The sequence below is a fragment of the Parus major genome, chromosome 14 (assembly GCF_001522545.3).
Source record: "Parus major isolate Abel chromosome 14, Parus_major1.1, whole genome shotgun sequence".
In the NCBI taxonomy this organism is placed as follows: Eukaryota; Metazoa; Chordata; class Aves; order Passeriformes; family Paridae; genus Parus; species Parus major.
This window is the reverse complement of record NC_031783.1, coordinates 2,753,702-2,773,799: the sequence shown is the minus strand read 5'-3', so window position 1 is coordinate 2,773,799 and position 20,098 is coordinate 2,753,702. Positions and strand designations below refer to the sequence as shown.

The following is a 20,098-nucleotide window of genomic DNA, read 5'->3' as shown; positions in this document are numbered from 1 at the left end:
CTCGCGTGTCCTCCGGGAGGCTCCCCGGGGCTGCCCCGGCCGGGGCGAGGAGCCAGCGCCGCCCCGCCGCAACAATGCCCGGCGTGGCTGTGGGGCTGCGGTGCCGCTGCCCCGGGCGTCCCCTTCACCCGGCCGGGGGTCACCGGGGACTTGCACCGCAAACGAGAGGGCGAGTCCTGCGCTCGTTTCCAGAAGCGGGGTGAACACCACCCAGAACTGCCCCGTGGTGCCAAAGTCCCGCGGTGCCAGGGCAGGGGCTGCGTGCCGGGGGCTCGGGCCGGGTGTGAGCGCGGCGCTGGCTTCAGCCGCGCTCCTCAAGGGGCCCAGCCATCCTCGCTGGCCGCTCCTGGGCTCGCTGGGTTGTTTCACGATGGACAGGTGGGCTGTAAGGACAGGCACGGCTTCTGCGGCGGTTCTTGGTTTAGCCAGGATCAGGAAATGGGGGGAAAATGGTAAAGCATCCCGAAGATGTTCGTTACTGTGGGGTTTGCTTTGAGAGGGAGGGCGAGCTAGAATGCGTCTTTCTTGGTGTGTTTTTACATGCAATTGAGTTAATCCAGTGGAAGGAGTAATTTGTGAGGCTGCTGGTGCTCTGCAGTACTTGGGGCTTAGAGGCTGAGGCTGTTCAGTAACACAAGGCTTTTGCTACTCGCTTTAAATGATGAGGTTAATTTGAGCCGCAGAAGTAGCAACCCAGGGATTGCCCTTTTCTTCCTTCCCTGCCTTTCCCATACCTTCCATCCTCCATATTGACTCGTTGCTTTTCTTTAAAAACATCGTACTTGATCAGGTTTCCTTGTCAAGGTGGTTTTCTCATCTTCCTTTGATGACCTGAAATTTTCCCAGGCTTGTAGCATGCAATTTTGTTAGCATAAAAATAAACCTTTTCTCAACGGCTTGCCTGCAAAAAGCAGTGCTAGAACTGAGCTCCTGTACTAACATGCCCATCTGCAGCAAGAATGCAGTCCAGATGCCCAAAATATTAGGGTCAACGATGCATCTGGATTCCCCTAGAGCTAGACGAGGCGACGCGGCGTATTTCTGAAACGCAGAGATTTGTGAGGAATGTGGCGCTGGTATGTCACTTGAGCGTACGAAAGCCACCTGTGTTTGATTAAGGTGCAGCCCCGCTTTCAGGACTAACTGGATGTTCTTTAAAAATAATTTTCACAAGCCTTAAATTCCTGTTTAATGATAAGAATTTCCTAGATCCATAGGCAGATAAAAACTTGTTGCCTTAGTATGATCTGGTATATGTCCTGTCCAGGTAGGCAGTGCAGAGGAGCTGGTGGCAGTGCAGAAGATGGCATGTGTCCTGTGGTACCTGAGTATGGATCTCTTGGATGTGGGCTGCCATGTGCCAGGATCATGTATAAACCACTGATGTTGGGAAATTGGCTGGTGTTTTAACATAGTGTCAGCTGTATCAGTGTTGCCAAATTCTGGATGTAAAATTTTGGGATATCCTGTAACTGTCATTTTTAGCCTCTGCCTGGTCTGAGCTCGATTCTGTGTTCCCAGAAGTTACCAAACCATTGATTATGCTGAAAAAGAGGTGTTAGTACAGTAAAGATGCAGAGCATAACCACTATTTTGTTGTTTTAGAGTGTTTATCTCCAGTGATACTCGCTTATTTTTTCCTCATTTCTTTCAGCCGAACAAACTTGTTCACCTTGGAGCTACAAATATTGATTTGAGATTGGCTCTCATCCCCCACTGTTCCCACGCAAGCAAGGACCAGAAAAATGAATATCCAGGGGAAAGGCTTCCCCTTGGACCTTGGAGGAAGCTTCACTGAAGATGCACCAAGGCCACCAGTTCCTGGTGAGGAGGGGGAGCTCGTGTCCACAGACCCAAGACCAGTTAGCCATGGTTTCTACTCCGGTAAAAGTGATGTGGTCAGAAGTGAGACGTCCACAGCGACGCCGAGGCGCTCTGATTTGGATTTGGGGTACGAGCCCGAGGGGAGTGCTTCGCCAACTCCACCCTACCTGAAGTGGGCCGAGTCACTGCACTCCTTGCTGGATGATCAAGATGGCATCAACCTCTTCAGGACTTTCCTGAAACAGGAGGACTGTGCAGATCTGCTGGACTTTTGGTTTGCGTGCAGTGGCTTCAGGAAGCTGGAGCCGTGTGTGTCTAATGAGGAAAAAAGACTCAAGCTGGCAAAAGCCATTTACAAAAAATACATCCTCGACAACAATGGCATTGTGTCCCGGCAGATCAAACCGGCCACAAAAAGCTTCATCAAAGACTGTGTCATGAAACTGCAGATTGACCCTGACATGTTTGACCAGGCCCAAACAGAGATTCAGTGCATGATAGAAGACAATACCTACCCTTTGTTCCTTAAGTCGGATATTTATTTGGAATACACAAGGACAGGTGGGGAAAGTCCAAAAATTTATAGTGATCCGAGCTCAGGGTCTGGGACAGGTAAAGGGCTACCTGGTTATCTGCCAACTCTGAATGAGGATGAGGAGTGGAAGTGTGACCAAGAGGCCGAGCCCGAGGCCAGCAGGGACTCGGCGCCTTCCAGCAGACTCACGCAGAAGCTGCTTCTGGAGACGGCCACGCAACGCGCGGCCCCGGCCCGGCGCTACAGCGAGGGCAGGGAGTTCAGGTAGGTGGGGAATGGGTTGGGGGGCTCCCATGGCCATGGGAAGCCTTGGAAGACCATAGGTGCTGAGGAGCATCCACGCTGGTACAGGATGGCTTTGCCAAATGGTTTGATGGAATGCAAAGCTTTGTTTGAAACTAATCACAGGTTGTTCTAAAGGTGTCTGTAGCTGTTCCTGTCTGATAGTTGCAGATCATCCCTGCAGCATGTTCTTCACCTGGAGAAACTGCTGCTGGAGATGTTCTGGAGGCAAGTAGGGCTTGGTGGGCAGTCCAAAGCCATGGGCAGCCCTCGTGCACATGCAGGTGGCTGGGTGAGCTGCAGTGCCAGGTTTGCCATAGCCTGCACCGGCAGAGGGTCACTATTCAGGTACTGTAACATGGGCAGGTACAGCTGGTGGTGACACTTCCTGTGCAGAAATTGAGCCACAATTGGGAGCTCACAGGAGATAGACATCCTCACCTTGGTGGTGTGGGTAGGAGTGAAGGAGCATTGATGGTGCTCCCTGATAATGGTACTGCTTTGCATATGAGATTTCCAGCACTAAATTCTAGCAGTCAGTGTCAGAATCCCCAAATCCAGTTAAAAACCATGCCCCGCTGAAGCTCTTCCCTTCATGAAAGTAATTGCTGGGTTTTTTTAACTGTAGTACTTGCACAGTTCTGCAGCCTGTTTTTTTCTGGGTCCCCCACCCACTTCCAGCCAACATGGATTTTGAAACTTGCTGAGAGCTCAGTTAAAATTCCAGACAATTAACTTAGCAGGGAGCTCTCTGGGATCAATAAGCATGTGTGTGTCTAACCCTTGCTGAATCAACAGAACCCGGCCAGAACACATTCCAACTTTTTTTTCCCCCCCTTTTTAAATAAAATCTCCTTGTTTTAAGACCTGCTTAGGCTAAAATCTGACGCTTTGTGAAGATTACGAAATGAAGTAGCTGAACTGTCCTCTTCAAAGCCTCCTGCTTTATGAAAAGCATTTCTGTGTTTAATCTCCCTCGGCCATCCCTTTAGGCTGGCAGCTGGAAGCGCATCCCGCCCCACGCAAGGTCTCAGTGCCTTTCAGCTGGCAAAATGTTCTTGGTTTGATTCTTGTTTTCTTAGAGATTTTGAGGAGGGGATGTTGTACGTGAAACTCTTGGGGAGGGGGGAAAAAAGGGAATTCATGTGGGCTCCTGCTGTTTTAATCAGGAGTCAGAAAAAAATATCCTGGTGTCTTGGGACTTTCCCAGGGAATTAATAAAAACCTTGAATGTGTCTTGAAGTGCATTTCACTGAGTACTTGGGTGCTCACCATAAATGAAGGATTAGAAAAGTCTATGATTTAACTGTCTTTTTATTTAAGCAATAATTGTGTTAAGATTGAAAATAACTTACTTGAGGGTCAGCTGTGTTTAGTTTCCTTACCAGACCAGGTAGGAAATCCTGTGCAAGACACTGAGCTGTTTAGTTCCAGCTTCAAGAAAAAGATGCATTTTACCCATTATCGGAATATATCTCTATCAGGTTGGAAAATGGTTTAAGAAATGTGCTGTGAAGTAGAAGTGTTTTGAAGTAAAGTTCATCAGTCCTGGACATTTTCATAGGAGATTGGAACAACGTGAAATAAACCTTTACCTGGAGGATGGAGATCAGAGAAAATGCGTGGCTATTAATTTGTAGTGTCCTGTAGTGCCTGTCATTGTGGCTACTGACACTCTGTTGACCTGTGGGGTAGAGAGGCAAGGAAATGTTTGCCATTCTCACCGGAACAGGAGTCACTTCTCAGCCTGAAGTAGCTGAACATAAGGGATTTATTTTATTTTTTAAATGTTGGTCTGTCAGCTTCTGTGGTGTTCAGAGCCATGGAAGATGCTACTGAACTGCATAATCTCTGCATTTTTTTTTATTCCAAAAACTGCTGAGATACTAATTTATGAGGTGATTGTTGCTCTTTGAGCAAGACCTTGTGGTTGAATTAACCTTCTTCCTGGATGTTGTATAGCAATAGCTGTCTTGAACAAGCTGATTTTTAAGCTGTAGCATCTTTATCCTGCAGACTTCTTGTTCATTTGCTTTCTCACCTGAGGAAGTGTGCTGGAAGCTGGGGAAGCTGTTTGCAGCAGGAAGCAATGGCTGCATGCAGCATTTGAAAAGCTGGGTCCCAATTTATTTTGAAAATTTCCACAAACCTTTTTTTTTTTTTTTTTGGCATATGTGTGGAAGAATTTCTCATTTCTCTTCTTTGGGGAATGTTGAAATAAGCTGTTTTGCATTATATCTCAGGGCCTGTTTAATCTTCCCAAGATTGAACTTCTATTCCTTGGCTTCCATGGAAACCCTAAATAAAGAAGAATCTAAGCAAATGCAATAGAAGTATTCCTCTGTTAGCAAATGAGCATCTTGAATCAGCTCCAGGTTTTTTTTCAGCAGAAAGTTCATAAATGTTGATGCAGTAGCTCTGCTCTCAGGAGAACAAATGTAAAAAATTCCTCAAACGGCAGAAGACAACCCGTTATTAGCGCTGGATATTTTTGAAGGTGCGCAAATGTGCAGGCAGATTTGAGAATACCCTGAAGCCAAAAGCATCGCTGTTACCCACTGTGTTTTTGTATGCATCGGAAAAGGCCAATAGTCATTATCGTTAGGCTCCTGCAAATTAATTGGACATTGGTTATGGATCAGTGAACTTCAAAGAGGGCAACCCCCGAAGATCTCGGGCATTAACTCGCAGCTTCCGAAAGTGACACTAACGTGGTTGTGAGGGCGGCTAAATCGTTCATTAACCTTCTTCCGACACGCCGGGACAGCGTTCCTCGGAGCTGGAGAGCAGAAATTAAACCTGTGCCTGAGAACCGCCTGCAGCCTGCTTTTTGAGTGCTTCAGGAAAACACAGCCTCTGAAAAAGTTGGGCATTTGGTGGTTTGGTTGTGTCTTTTGGTGGGGTGCGTTTCTTGTGCTCTCTCTTTAGTTCTGTGTGGGAAGGCGCTCCCGTTCTACTCCTAGAGCATCGGAGAGCAGCGCTCTCGCAGGCCTTGCCTTTGCTTTCTTCTGTGGTTGGAAGAGAAGAGCATATGGTGTTACCTGCCAGCAGCTCTGCCTTCATCTCTCCTGAAAACCAGGCAAACTGAGATTTACATTAGTTCTGCCAGTTGTTTTGTGTTTTGGCCCATTCCGTGAAGTGGATAGTATTGAAGAGGAAGCCTGGGTGATGGTGTGTAGAGGACACGTGGTGGTGGGTGAAGTCTCCAGTTGTTGGATTTTGAGGATTGGTGGTGGTGGAGCTGCTGGGCTTGGATGGAGAAACTTCTCAGCATGGGCTTTGATATACACAGGGGGTTGTTGTTGTTGTTTTTAAAGAAGCTGGCTCCAACCTTTAATTTCCACAGTGCTGGGCTGACTAAGCTCACCGCATTTCACAAGTGTTGGTGGTTCTAACGAGAAGGGTGGGTGATGTGGTTCTCCAGGCTGGTAGGAATCACCAGGAGAGTCCTTGTGCCTGTGCCCACACACTGGCAGCCTCTCTGGACACGTGGGAGGGCAGCTCTCCCCAAAACACACAGCCAGCACTTCATGATGGGGTTCACAGAGCACGTAGGTGGAGAAAAGCTGAAGAAGCTTTAGAGGGACGTGACAACCTCTGGTCTGGGACAAAGCAATGACAAACCAACATGTAGAGGCTGGTTCAGGGAAAGCACAGGATCTCTCCATGGCTTAGGGAGCATAAACGGTCCAGCGGTCAGAAGCTGGGGCTGCATCAGGAAGGAGCTGGCTGATGTTTAGCTGGCAGCCCTAATTTTGAGGTTGGCTCCTTCATTCATAATTAAATATTAAATTGCACACCTCTGACTCAAGACTGTGTGGTGTTGAAGGAATTGGTGTTAATTGTACTGACTGGCTGGAAAACTGAGGATGCAAAATCACAAACACTGGTGCAGGAGCAGTCATGTTTGGAAAATTTAAAATTGTGTTACCCTCTTACTTTCCTTCTTTTCGCTGGAGAGGCAACATGTACATCTTGGAGTTAGGCTGTTGGAGCTTCATGGGAGCTTGTTTGCAGGAAGAAATCAGCTGCTGAATGTTAGACCCATATGTGAAGCTGGGAATCCTTATCTTGAGTTAAAATTGGTGGGCCCACAGTATCATTTGTAATCAGTACAACTCTGTTTGTAATCCTTGTAGAGCGGTGGCTATTTCCAGTTTTAAAGAAAATAAGTTGCAGAAGAATAGTTTGGGTTCTGCATTGTTCTTGAGAGAAATCAGGGAATCCAAGAGAGGGCCTGGTGCTAAGAGTTCTAAGTGGTAATTTAATGGCTGGAGCACTCTAAGATATACAGGGCAGAGACTGATGGTGTTTTTGCACAGAAGTTAACGCCAGCTTTTTAAAATATGTTGTTAAGCTGATGAAACTTCTGTGTGGAAATGCTTACATTACATTAACAGTGTAAAGTATTTATGCTAGTGGCTGCTGAGTTTTAAAATAGATTTTATTTGAAGAAGAATACCTTTTGTGCCCGTAGCTTTGCCTCCACACAAATCAAGATGAAGAAGTGGTGTGTTTGTGTTTGGTGATGGATCAGTGCTTTGGCTTCTTTATAAAGACAGGTAGTTAAGCCTTTAGCACTCTAATTTGATAAATGAATAGCGTTTTCTCCCCTCCTTCAGCAAACAAAGCCTTGTTTTGTTGTGATTGAATTTTATTTGGGCTACAAAATCTTTTCTTTTAAAATCCCAAGAGGGAAGGTATGTCCCCCTTTTTGGTCCTGGGGAGATTCAGGTTGGACATGGTAAAAAAAAATCTTAGGAGCATGAAGCAGCCTGGGAACAGAGCAGGAGAGGTGGGAATCTCTGTCCTTAGAGATTTGTCTAACTGGGTTAGACAAAGCTGTGATCTGACTGGTCCAGTCCTGGTGATGGTCCTGTTTTGTTGTGTGCTCACAATGATGGCACACATCATGAAATACTATATTTTGAGGAGACTGGTTTGAGTTCTGCCTGGTTTCAGAAAGAATGGGTTGCTAAAAGGCTGGGTGGGAGCTGAACCAATGCCAGGACGCTGAGAAGTCACCCAGGAGGTGGCCACAGGGTGGGAACACCTTGGTTTTGATCTGCCGTTCAACTTGGCTTTGTGTTTTAAGAGTTTCTTTGTTATTACTATAATGGACTAATCCCTTGAATAATTAGTTGCCATTGGACGTTTTAAAAATGACTGCCTCTTGGATGTTTTCCTTTAATAGTCTGTTAGATTCTGGATTTATTAACTATTGAGACAGACTGTGAAATCCTGTTAGGGCAGACTTGGTGGAATAGGGACTGGGAGTGGTGTGGGGGTGCTGGGGGAACACATGCTGGCCCCATTTTAGGTTTGAGCTGTTGACTTCCCACCTTCCCAAGAAATCCTGGCTGCCTGCTGAGCTGGATCAGTGGCTGCTGGAACAGGTCATGATCTTGGGTCATCCCTAGATTTGGGGATTCAGAAGGTGTTTCAAGAAGTTACAGCACTGTGGCTGCCCGGTGCATGGCCAGTCATGCAGTCACCACCCATTTAAAGTAAATCATGGATGTGATTTTATTACAATTGGTGGAAAAATCTGGGTTCAGAAAGGACTATGTGTAATGTAGAAAATTGCTGTGTTTAAAAAAAAAAATCAGAACAGAGGTGCTGATATCCTAAATCGGTTCCTGGATATATCATTGGATTATTAGGCTCATCCTTAAATCCATTAAGCAAATTACAGTTAATCAGTCAAATAAAAGAAGAAAGATCTTTTGCAAGGCCCTGTCTTTTGAGCCATGCAGAAGCTGTAGTAATATTTTAATTTTCCATCTGTCAGTGAATGTATTCAGTCACTTTGGTTCCTTCTGTGGAGGATTTGAAATTAGAAACTGAGGTTAATTATCTGCATTAAATGAAATATGTGAAGACCACAAAAGCAAAAACCTTCACAATTTGGTATGGTCTGTTAAGCTAGGCAGGCTGCTTCAGAAGGAGAGGGGTTATTTTTCCCTGGTTTTGTTCTGATTGAAGGGTTTTAGTCACACTAATTGAAATGATTAAAAAGTCAAATTGGTGGTGAATATAATTCTGAGCATCTCTCTGAAAAGATTTGACACTTGGTTGAGAGCAGAGGTTTGCTCAGCCTGGCCTGATGGAAGAGCCTGTATTGTGCCAGCCCAGCGTGGGTGAGGGTGGGTGTCCTTGGTGCCACTTTACCCTCCTCTTCCATGGCAATGGGATGTTGGAGCTCTGCTTCAGGGCTGGTAGAGATTATTTGGAAGTGGAACAATGCCAAATGAAAGCTACACTTTTGAACTTTTCAAATACAAAGTATGTCTAACACTATCTATCCTAACACCATAAATTAGTTAATTAATGCCTGCTTCACTTGGAAGTGCAGCTTTGGACTCTACAAAGATCATGCTCCTGGAAATACACATTCTCACAGCAGTCAGCTGGGTTTGAGGTGATTTGTTTGTGAAAAGGCTCATTTTATTCCTCATTTGCAGTACACACATGGCTCAGGTGTGAATTTGTCTGGGCACTGCAGTATCCATCTCTGCTCATCAGGTGCAAAGCTGCCCCTTCCTTCACTGGTACAGCCCTGAATGCCCAGCTCAGGGACCTTCTGGAAAGGTCTGACTCTTCTGCAGACACACATCTTGTTCCCCCTGGTGTGCCAGAGCGAGCTGCTTTGCCTGAAGTCACACTCAGAAACTAAACTCTTGCAGGTCATGCTTGTGTGTAAAAGCAAAACCATTCCTCTCAGCCCTGGTCTGGGTCCCTCACTGTTGTAAGGCAGTAATGAATTTAAGTAGAACCGTTGCAGTTTTAAGTCAGATTATCCAAATTCTGTAAAACCCACATGGAAATTGGATTTTACCTTTGAAGACTCCAGAGTACACTTTTGTGGTAAGACCTGGAATTTCTTGATCCCCTGGCTCCCAAGATACAACCTATCCTCAAAGTATCAGGTTTTTTGAAGGTCTTCATCTGATCTAAATAGCTAATAGATGAGGAGCTTTCATCTATCCTGATGATAAGCAGTGGAGAGAGGCAAAGCTATAGCTAGAGGAAAAAACCTCTTTGAAATACTGGAGTGAGACCTCCTGGTTAGCAGCACAGCCTCATGTTAGTCCCTGGATCTACCTCCAGAGCTAATACCAGAAACTGCTGGGTTTTATCCTTCAGCCCTCTGATGCCCTGTCCTGTTGTAGACTGGAGAGTCAGCCCTCTCCCCCTCTTCATCTTAATTTTCCTTCTTTTCTGGAGGTTCAGTTTTCTGTCCTTTATTTCTAGCATGTGTTTAGTGGAATGCTGGTGCTGGAATGAGAAGAGCAGTACAACTGGGCAGGTGAAATTGCCTTTTTTCCAGCACTCCATGTTTAGATTTGGTTGGGTCTGCTGGAAAACCATGTCTCTAGTGTTTAACAGATTTGCCCTTTTCAGTCATAAATTCTGGTTGTTTTCTTGTCTGGCAGTCAGTCTTTTGGACTGAAAGAGATTTATCTGGAAGAGGAGCTTCCTTGTTCTGCCATTGCTGCCAGCCTGGTCCAGGCTGTTGCTTGGGGACCTCTGTGGGATTGATTGCTTGGGTAGCCAAACACCAGACAAGCTGTGGTTGACTCTGGAAGTGTCCAAGGCCAAGCTGGACAGGACTTGGAGCAACCTGGGATAGTGGAAGGTGTCCCTGCCCATGGTAGGAGGTGGAACGAGATGAGCTTTAAGGTTCTTTCCAACCCAGTCCGTTCCATGATTCTATCACCTCTCCAAGGTTACACAAGCAAAGTATGAATCAGATCCAAGTCACTGGAGAGCTCCTAGGAAATACAGGTAGAAGCCATGGAGAGAGCTGTGGGGAGTCAGGATCCAGCTGTAGCTACTGCATTTGATCAACCTTGTCCAGGCTCTGCTCCACAGGAGTAAGAGCTGTAAAACCATTTGGCACTAGACATGCATGAGAGCTGGGATGAAGCTACTGTTACCCTCGAGGATCCCAAAAGAGGAATCAACAAATAGAAATTATTCTATTAGCAGGGGCAAAGTTCGCAGGTTAACCATCATGTCAAATCGATGAAATACAGCCTTGATCTCCTGCACAAGGCCTTTATTGTGTATAAATAAAGACTGCCTGAGCAAAGACAGCAAGTTCTTGCACTGTAACATTTGCAATGTGTTGGAGAAAGGGAAGCTCTGTACAGATGGCAGCATGAAATGTCTCTGTCAGGCATCAGCTTCGTTCCTGCTTCAAAAGGTTGTAAAACATGACCTTGGAACCTGCTTACTCTCCTTATGGCCCTACTCAGATTGGATTTCCAAAGGTATGTACTTTTTAATTTTTTTTGTAAAATTTGGGGTCTCTGGCTAAGAGGTCTGGTCTTTGGACTTTTGATTCAGTCCACGTGACTGTTGTAACATTTATTTCTTAGGAAATGAAAAGTGTTTCTTCTTGAGGAAGGCCACAGATGGAAGTTGTTGGGTAGGCTGGCAGCCTCAGGTGTGTGCAGTGTGTGTCTTCTGCTCATCTAGTGCTGAATGAAAACCATCACCACAAGTCATTTTTTGGCTTGGTCCATAGCTCTACCATGGAAAAGCAATGACAGAAAAGCTGCCTTCTTTGTTGTGGAAATACTGAGATTTCATGTGTCTCTGAACATCTGCACATTCAGTGGAGCTTGGCTTTCTTTTGGGAAAAGCTACTTTGAAAGGTTCCTTGAACTTAAGACCAATGCTGGCAAAACGAGATGGAAATGGGCAGCAAAGGATGTGTGGATGTGTCACTACAGCGGAGGATTTGTCACACTGTAAAACAGCAGGCTGATTTTCCCCTCTAGATATATGCAATGAAGTTTGTGACCTGGGGGGTGTGAGTGCTTCAGGCTGGGGAAATTAGCCCAACTGAGGAATTTAAGAAGGAAGAGCATTCCACTGTCCCCAAGCAGTGGCTTCGGGCCTTCCCCAGACAGGGCTGGCAGAGCTTGCAAAACTGATCCATATCTGTCTCTTATACACATCTAGTTCCACTGTCCCCAAGCAGTGGCTTCGGGCCTTCCCCAGACAGGGCTGGCAGAGCTTGCAAAACTGATCCATATAAACCTTCCTCTTTCTGAGGAAGCTTTCCAAATGGGCATGGGAAAAACTTTCCTTTGGTAATCCTGGAGATAACAGGTCACGCAGCTTCACCCAGTGATCCTTGCACAATAACTTGTGGTCAGGCTGAAGTGTCTATTTTAGAAAGGCATCCCAGTGATGGGAGGGGAGGTCATGCAGCATTTTTGTTATCTCTTCCCGTGGTTAGTTACTCACTGTTCCCTGTGTGTTCCTTATTGCTCAGTTTTTTTCCAGCTTCAGTTTCTATCTGCTCTGTTTTGGTGTTCTTTGCTCCATTTGGAGGCTCCAAAAACCTCTGCATGTTTGAAAAAAGCTCTGCTGAATGGGTGTGAATGTTCTCCTTAAGTGGCAGCAGCTTTGTTATGGAAGGCCTTTTGGTTTTATTAGACTTTTCAACCCTCCGGTCGACTGTTAAACAAGCTGGAGCTTGTCATGGTTGACAAACCTTCGCTCTGGTCTCAGACCTAACCTACCAGTTTAAAGGCAGTATTCTTTTGTGCGCAGGTTTCTGGGTGGGGACCATCGGGCTTCTAAGGGAAATTATCTTGCGGCCTCTCTTTCCCCCCTCCTCCCACCTCAAATAAATTAAGTTTTGTGCTAACTGTTCTGTCACTTCCAAAGGCCAGAAGGAAATGTCAGCCTTTAGGTTTTCTGCTACCTGAGGTACTCTGCTGCACCCTGAGAGTGCAAGTAGGTGGGAATGTGTAATTACATTATGAACAAAACAGCTGCACGATCAGTGTCAGCAACTGAAGATAAAATGTAGGAAGTTTTTTCAAGTGATTCATCCATAATTATTTAAAAACATCTTGAATTTATTCTTAAGCTTTGGAGGAGAATTCTTGCAAGGCTGGCATTTGCTGCCCGTGATGTTTATGCACCTGAGTAAATGCCTGTCTCAGCAGTTTGTCCATGTTGAGTGCTCCAGATCTAAATCCCTTCAAAGGTAAACCCAGCACACCTTTGTCTCCACTGGCCTTGCCGTCTCCAGGCTTTTCACTGGTGAGGTGGAATCTGTTGTAGCAGTGACTGACACCAGGGTGGGCAGAGAGACAAGGCTCACACCATTTTAGTATTTGTTGTAGGTTTAGGCAATGGCAAAGGCTGCATGGCACAAACAAAAGTCTGATGGGACTAGTGGGGAGGTGATGGGGGAGCAGCTTTGTGTGCCCACAACCACGACAACCAAGCTGCATCTGCTTTCCTCTTTCTACATTCTTCCAGCAGTATCTGTTGTGTGGATTGTAGGGGTCTGGGGAGACCCCAGAGAAGAAGGGAGGGAAGTTCCTTTGGAAGATCCCTCTCAGGTGCAGCAGTCTGGTTTTAGAGGTGCTGGAAGTCATGGTGCTTTTCCTCTGATAGTGTCACTGCAGGTGCTGGTGTTTTCTGCCCAGCTGGGCAAAACTGAGTATTATTTTCAGACCTGTGCTATTGAGTAGAGGGGTATTTGTCACATGCTTCTCTCTCTGTTATTGCCAAGAAGTCAGAAATATGCTGCACTGAACTGAAAGCAGCTGGAGGTTGTTGTTGTTGTTTTTATGCTAACCCAGCACTCTGCCCGACTCACCGGCCCAGATAACATCCACCAGGGCAGGGCCCATGCCCGTGTGGCCGGGAGGGCAGCTGGCATCACAGTGGGTGGCACTGCCAAGCAACCAACGCCTTGCAGTTTCATCAGGTTCAGGGTGCGTTTTCCTCCAGCCAGAGGTGCGGCATGGGCCCTGCTCCACCACAGCAGAGCTGGGAGAGGAGGGGAAGGGACTCCAAGAAGGGCATCTCGAGCTGTGTCTCTGCTCCAGAGATCAGCAGGGTACCCCTGGTCCTTGGGACAGGTCACCAGTCAAGCTCCACATGCTGCATGGCTGGAATAGATGAGCAAATTTGAGGAAGGCCAAGACCCCAGTGCTTGTTCTAGCCCCTCTCCTGCTGGACCCTGCTGCCAGCAGCTCCAGCTTTAGTCAAGAGCTCAGGGAGGCTTTTAGGCTCCTGCAGCAGCCTAGGCAGAAAGGTCATCTGGCCCCACCTTGGTCTGTTTTCATCTCTAGATGCAGTGCTGGAGCCCCTTGTCTCAAGACCTGACTCTCCAAATATCATTGACTTGTGCACTCCCACCTGAGTGCTCCGGTGCTTGTTGGATCTCTGGAGAGTTGAGCTGAAACCCCACTGGTTTTATAGTGAGGGAGCTGGTCCTGCAGTCCTCCAGTGCCTGCCCACAGCTTTTCCACGTGCTGAGAGGGGTAGATACATCCTGCAGCTCCCTGGATTTGCCTCCCCCAGCGGTAGGATGGCATTTGAGAGGCAGCAGTTGCTTGGCCTCAGCAAGGTCACCTGGGTTTTGGTCGCTGGTGGTGACGCCCTTAATCAGCTCCACATGGATTGCTGTGTTTCTCACCTCGTGTAGGTTCTTCTGTCCAGAGCCATCAAGGGCACTGCCAGCAGTCAAGCTACAAGCAACTCTTTTCCTTTGTTAATTGCTGCCTGTGGCTTGGCACCAGCAGTGTCAGAAACCCTCCCAGGTAGCCCATCTTGGGCTGTGGACTTGGGTGTAGTATGTTGCCTCGGGTGGTGTGGAGTGGCATCATCCTCTCACTTCCCAGCTTTCGAAATCATCCTGGAAGCCTGAGTTGAAGAAAGAGGGTGGGACTGGAGCCAAACCTCTTGTTCCAGATGGGACAGTAGTGGCAGGAACACCTATTGTCCACAAAAATGTTGCCAAGCCACAGAAGGCAATTATCAGGGAAGAAAAATGTAGTTCCTTTAAAATTTGAACTTTAAAAATAGTTACTCTTTGTAAATTGAATAAACACACATTGATATGCCAAGTAGACAAAATTGGGGTTGTAAGAGCAAGCATCTGAAATTATCTGACCAGTGTAGTTTCTGACTTAATAAAACAGGCAGGTTTGTCAAACAGGAGTATATTCAATCCTGAGCAATAGCTAATTGTGAACAGGATGTAGAACATCAGGTTACTCTACCTTTGGCACAGAGGACAAGGAAAACAGTCCTGCAGAACAGCTGAGGGATCTCTTTCTAACCACATTGTTACCAGTGCAGTTAGGGTGGAAATTGTTTGAGAATAACTTTTTCCTTCTTTTAGGATCTCCTGTTTGTGTTGCAGATATAAACTTTGTATAAGCTATCAACCCCTTCATACAAGGTGTTCATGAGGTCTCCCTTTGATAGAGGGGAGCCTTCTGCACCAAGCTCCCTCACTCCAGCCATGGTTTTATATTCCTGTCAGGCTGCTGCCTGTCCCAGGCTCTTTCAAACACATTGTTACCGTACTTGAGTTAATTTTTCCTCCTTGCTCTTCCCATGGTCTCTATGATACAAGATCACAAAAGGCTGTTTCAGTATCTGGCCATAGCTAATCAGGATTTTACCTCTCTCACCAGATTTCTCAGAATACTCATGTTCACAGTAAGAACATCAGCGGTGGTCACCTTACATGGTATAGACAGTAGTCCCACTTCAGGCTGGAGATTAGACTACCCTGCTCCTCCAAAGCTCCTTTCCAGCAAATACCTCTGTGATTTTAGTACTTAACTGACTGCCAAGGGAATCCTGAGAGACTTCAACAGTTTTTAGGCAGCAATGAGACCTGCAGAAATTCATATGCTCTTGGGTTAGATAATGGCAGTAGCAGTTGAATTGGTGGCCAGGAGATAGAGAGCCATCACTGCAGAGACTCTTGAAATACAAGAGCTTTGCTCTGAGATAAAACTCCAGTTCCAACAACTCATAGGAGCAAGGAAAACCAGTTTTCCCCCCGCAAAAAAAAAACTGCACTGAAAGTGAGGAATGAAATCGCTGTATTATACCTATCTACATTAGGTTGCATCCTTATCTGTCTCTCCTCCTCTGTTCCTCTTGGGATGCTTTTAGATCTCCTGTGTAAAAAGTTGTTAATGAAAAAGGCATGTTTCCTTTCCTCTCCATCAATTAATGGTTTTTAATTTGCTGTTTGATCCTGGTTCTCCTGCCTTGACTGCGTGCAAGCCACAGTACTGAGTTACAAATAAAGGACATGACAGTTCCTTTAAAAACTATAAGGCTCAAATCAAGTTATGCACTATTAAAATCAAGCATATTTTTCAAATAAATAAAAACAATAGATACTTTTTATTGTTGTTTAGACTTGATATGCATGTTATGATCCTCCCATTCTTTAAATGAACTAAAATGTGTTCTGGTAGTTAATTTATCCTTACACTGTGGTGACCAGAGTCCTACATCTCACCTTCAAGCCCAGTGAAGGTGGAAATAGGTAGTGAACTAATTTTAGAAATCAGCAGTGCTGCGTTCCGGGAATTCCTGCAGTATTTTTCAGTTTGTAGGTATTGAGCACAGATAGGGAAATATGTCATCTGTGTAAATTGCTCTAAATTACCTGCAATTTGTTGGGAGTTGCCATTTCTGAGTACTTATTGCAACTCTAGATATTTGAGGAAGCTTTTGATTATCCTGCGCTTGTAAAATGTAATTGGCTATTTCTTAATTGTTGTCCTCTGTGAAGTGTAATTACCTGTAATGTAGAGCTTTTTATTTGTCAATGCCACAAACAGGAAATCAAGAGTGTCTGATTGAGATAAGTTTGGGGACTCCACCACAACTTGTAATTGCATCAGATGACCTGTTTGCGATGGGACTGGTCTCTCCTGTAAAGTCCTTGAGGCCATCAAAGAACCTGGAAACCTTAAATACCATCTTCATGCATTGTTGTGCAGAAGTCCTAAAACTGTCCTCAAAGAGCTGCTGTCTTAGCAAGGTAGTGGCATCTCTTTATTGAGTCATATTGCATGAAGTTTCAGGAGGAATAGGCTGATTTAGAATTAATTTCTCAAATGCAGTTAATCAGAAGACATTGCAGAGCTTGCTGATGTTAGTGAATACCTTAGAGAAGTCAGTTAATTAAAGCTTAGCAGCCTGAAGGAAGCTGATAGAGACAGACAATCCAAATCCTTGTTGGTGTGTGATGGTACCTGGATGTAGAGAATAGGGTTGTACTGAACCTTGATCTGCTACAGACTAAAAGCAGGTCTGATCCCAGTCAGACATCTCTGCCTGGGGATTTGGCCCTCGTGTCTCATCTGCTGCTTGGCTGCCCTTGACCCAACTGTTCCAGCATTCCTCTAGGACCAGGGCATGTGTGGGAACATCTTGGATCCTGGGGTGACCTGGCTGGGGAGTATGTTTTGTGACCAAGGTCTAAACTCTTGTCTCGCTGGATCTGTGTCATGCACAGTCATGCTGAAGCTTTTGTTGTCATCATCTTCCCAAGCCACATCTGTCCTGGTGGGGACATTAAACATTATAACTTAATTGAACTTAAATGAGGCTGGCAACTTACTGGGAAAATCTGTGAAGTTCTGGGTAGGTTTTGTGTTTTACAGCAGGAATAGAACCATCACACCAGGTATGTTCACCCCTCCTTTATCTCCAGCCAGGCTTGTTTGTGCTGACCCAGTGTAGACTGACACGTCCAGTCTGGGGCTCTGTGTTCTGTGTAAAGGCTTGCAGAGACACAAAGGGAAATTAAAAGCTCTTTCATTGCCCACTGCAAGCCTGGAAGGTGCTGTGCCAAGGCAGGCTGGTTTATGAACAGCTCTGCTTCTCTACCTGGGGTTCCCAGAGCTTTTGTGTATGTGTGTTTTCCTTACATGCAGTCTGTGGGTTTCAATATCCTCCTCGCTGTGCCTTTAGAACATGACTGAGAAGTGAAAGCCACTTGAGTGTGTCCTTCAGGAGCTCCTGGCCAGTTCTGCCATGCACAAGGAGCAGCACAAGCATTCTTTGGAGAAACCTCCTAAAAACAAAACTTTAAAATAACAACCATCTTCTTGCTAAATTAACTGTCTGCAAACACAGAATTATTTAATTTTAGTTTTGCTCTTTTGATGGCGACCCGGTGCCAAGCAGTTCTCAGGGAAAGCAGTGAGTCAGCTTGCCCAACAGTGACTCTATTGATAGATGGAAGGAGTGGCCCTCAAGTCTGTCTAGTCATTGTTGGTGCTTGGCTGGAGCGCCAGGGGCTCTGAGGGCAGGCTCAAACACCTCTCGCCAGCCTTGGGAGATCAAACGCTATGAGTCAGGCCACAGAAAATCATGATAGGGCCCAAACTAATTAAACCTCCTTTTTTTTCCTTTTTTTTTTTTTTTTAAACTCTGTTTTGGGAGCAGGAAGGAAAGGGCACACACACACTGGGATGTGTGGGAACTGCCAGCTCATGTGTCCTTGCAAGTTGACTTTTCTTGTGCCTCCCAAGATGTTCTAATGGAAACTTTGCCTAGTCCCTTCTCTGCTCTGGAGTGATGGGGTCTGCCAACTTTCTTCTCTCTTGATATCCTCTCATTTCTCAACTCTATTTGTAAAGGCATTGAGGCAGACCTGGAAAATAAATGCCTAGCTCCAGCACACCCCTCATACGTATCCCAGCTTCTGGTTATTTTTCAATTCAAAATGCACATGAGCCAGAAGATGCTTTAAGAGAGGCTTTAATTCTTTCTATTTTTTGTGTCATTTTGATCAAGGTGGAAGAGGCAGGAGGTACCCAGATGGTGAGAAGTGCAGCTTGCATCAGCCTCACCAACACCTTTCCGTGTTTTTGATGGGTTTTTCCCATCTCCTTTCCCAAGGCGTGGCTGGCTGTCAAATGTGAGGAACCACATCCATGAAGCCCAGAGCTTCCAAGACAACTTTGACTATAAACCAAACCTTAAAGGTTACAGATGTGAAGGACCATATCCTATTCATGTCCCAGGTCTTCAAGCTAGCACTGCTGTCCCATGCCATTCCCTGAGCTGGTACTGTCCCCTGAGCAAGAGAGGGTTACAACAGGCACCAAGAGCCTCAAACTTCACTTTGGGCTATTAAATACAAGTGCCACACACTTCAGTACCTCAGGCCATACTGCCCCAAGCTTTCTTCAGGTGCTCTGAACATGTGGTGTTCGCCTCCCATCTCCCAGGCACCAGGAGCAGGCCAATTTTCAGCATAACGCACAATCTCAACTATTTTATTGCTTAATTTAGGCCATAAAGTCCCTTTGATGTGTTGTGTAATGCAACGTTCATTCCGAAAAAGTGGGTGGAGTAGCTTTATGGTATTATAAAAATAAATAAAATGCCTGGCAGGATTTTGAAACCACATGGTCATTCCTTCTCTCTCTGCAGATAAGTTGATTGTTGAGAGAGAAATCTTGCTTAATATCTAACTTTGGGTGATTTATTTCTCCAGAGTCCTTTCATCTCTAGCATGTATTGGGTTATCTATGCCTTCTAATCTGATTGTTTTAAGTGTGATCAAAGAAACCAAGAGAATGCACTTTATTTTCCCACTGTATGAACAGAATGCTGTTTGTACAGTGCATTACATCACCTGTTCCTGCTGCTCCTGAGTCCTGCACCAAATGGCTGCGGTATAAATAGAAAACAGAATGGACTTGTAGGGGGTGATGAAATTTGTTCCACTTGCTGAGTAAAACAGAGTTAACTCAATGAATGCTTTCTTCACGCCCAGCTCTACCTCAGCACACAACAACACCGGCCGAAAATGTTTGGAATAACTCTCCGGTACAGTGTATGGAGCTGGCATTTGGCAGCCTCAAGGAGCTGTGCTGAAAATCCACAGGAGATGGCAAGCAGGGAGAATGCCCTGCCGTTGAAATTACTGGAATTCTTTCCAGGCTATGCAAAGAAAGAGTTTGGCTTTGCATCAGCACCATGGTGTAGCTGTGATGGTCCATAGGCAGGGTCTGTTGGCAGAGGTGGTCACCATCCTTGCTCAGGCTTGGTGCTGCAGGATCCCTGCACATGTGGAAGGCTTTGCCATCCCAAACAAATCCCTGTGTCAAAAGCAGCTCACTTTTGGAAGGTCTGGAGGAAGCAGAGCATGGGGACCCACCTGGCTGTTGCAAACTGCATTTCTGGGGCATAAGCACCAAGGAGCAGCTCTGATTCTCATGGAGGCCCAGGAGATGCCTCTGATGTTGAGCCTGGAAAGCTGCTTGATTGTAAAAATGCCAAATTGAGGAAAGAGTATTTCTTTTCTGACATGTCTTAGTGCTTGAGCACCACATAGCCTCAGTTCATGTCCATGGAGGATAGCTGTCCTCTCTGCTGCTTTGCCATGTCTCCCCTTACTAATGTCTCCTGGCCTTTTCAGGGGCACTGAGCAGCATTTTCACTCCAATTATCTAACTGATTAATGTATTTAACTTGGAACATTTGCTCTCAGCCTCTGTTTGACTTTCAGTTTCTTACTTCTTTTGTAGACCGGGAGGGTAATCTGAGGGCTTGGACATTTCCTTGCTAGCTTTTCCAAGCAGTAGCTGTTTGCCTTAAATAAAAAACTAAAATTAAAAAAAAAAAATCCTCTCTCCTTACTGA

The 20,098-nt window shown here is 45.8% G+C and overlaps 1 protein-coding gene across 4 annotated transcripts in view; it reads left to right on the top strand.

Moving 5' to 3' along the window:
- Window positions 1-356: 356 nt before the first annotated feature.
- Window positions 357-20,098, top strand: part of AXIN1 (axin 1) — a 70,105-nt gene continuing 50,363 nt past the window's right edge. For 3 of the 4 annotated variants that reach the window (XM_033517808.1, XM_019008261.2, XM_033517807.1), the window contains exon 1: window positions 1,655-2,623. In XM_033517808.1, the coding sequence (XP_033373699.1) occupies window positions 1,746-2,623 (878 nt within the window). In that variant the 5' untranslated portion in view covers window positions 1,655-1,745. Of the gene's footprint in view, window positions 379-1,654; window positions 2,624-20,098 lie in introns of those variants that run through there. The other variant, XM_015642944.3, reaches the window with a different exon arrangement.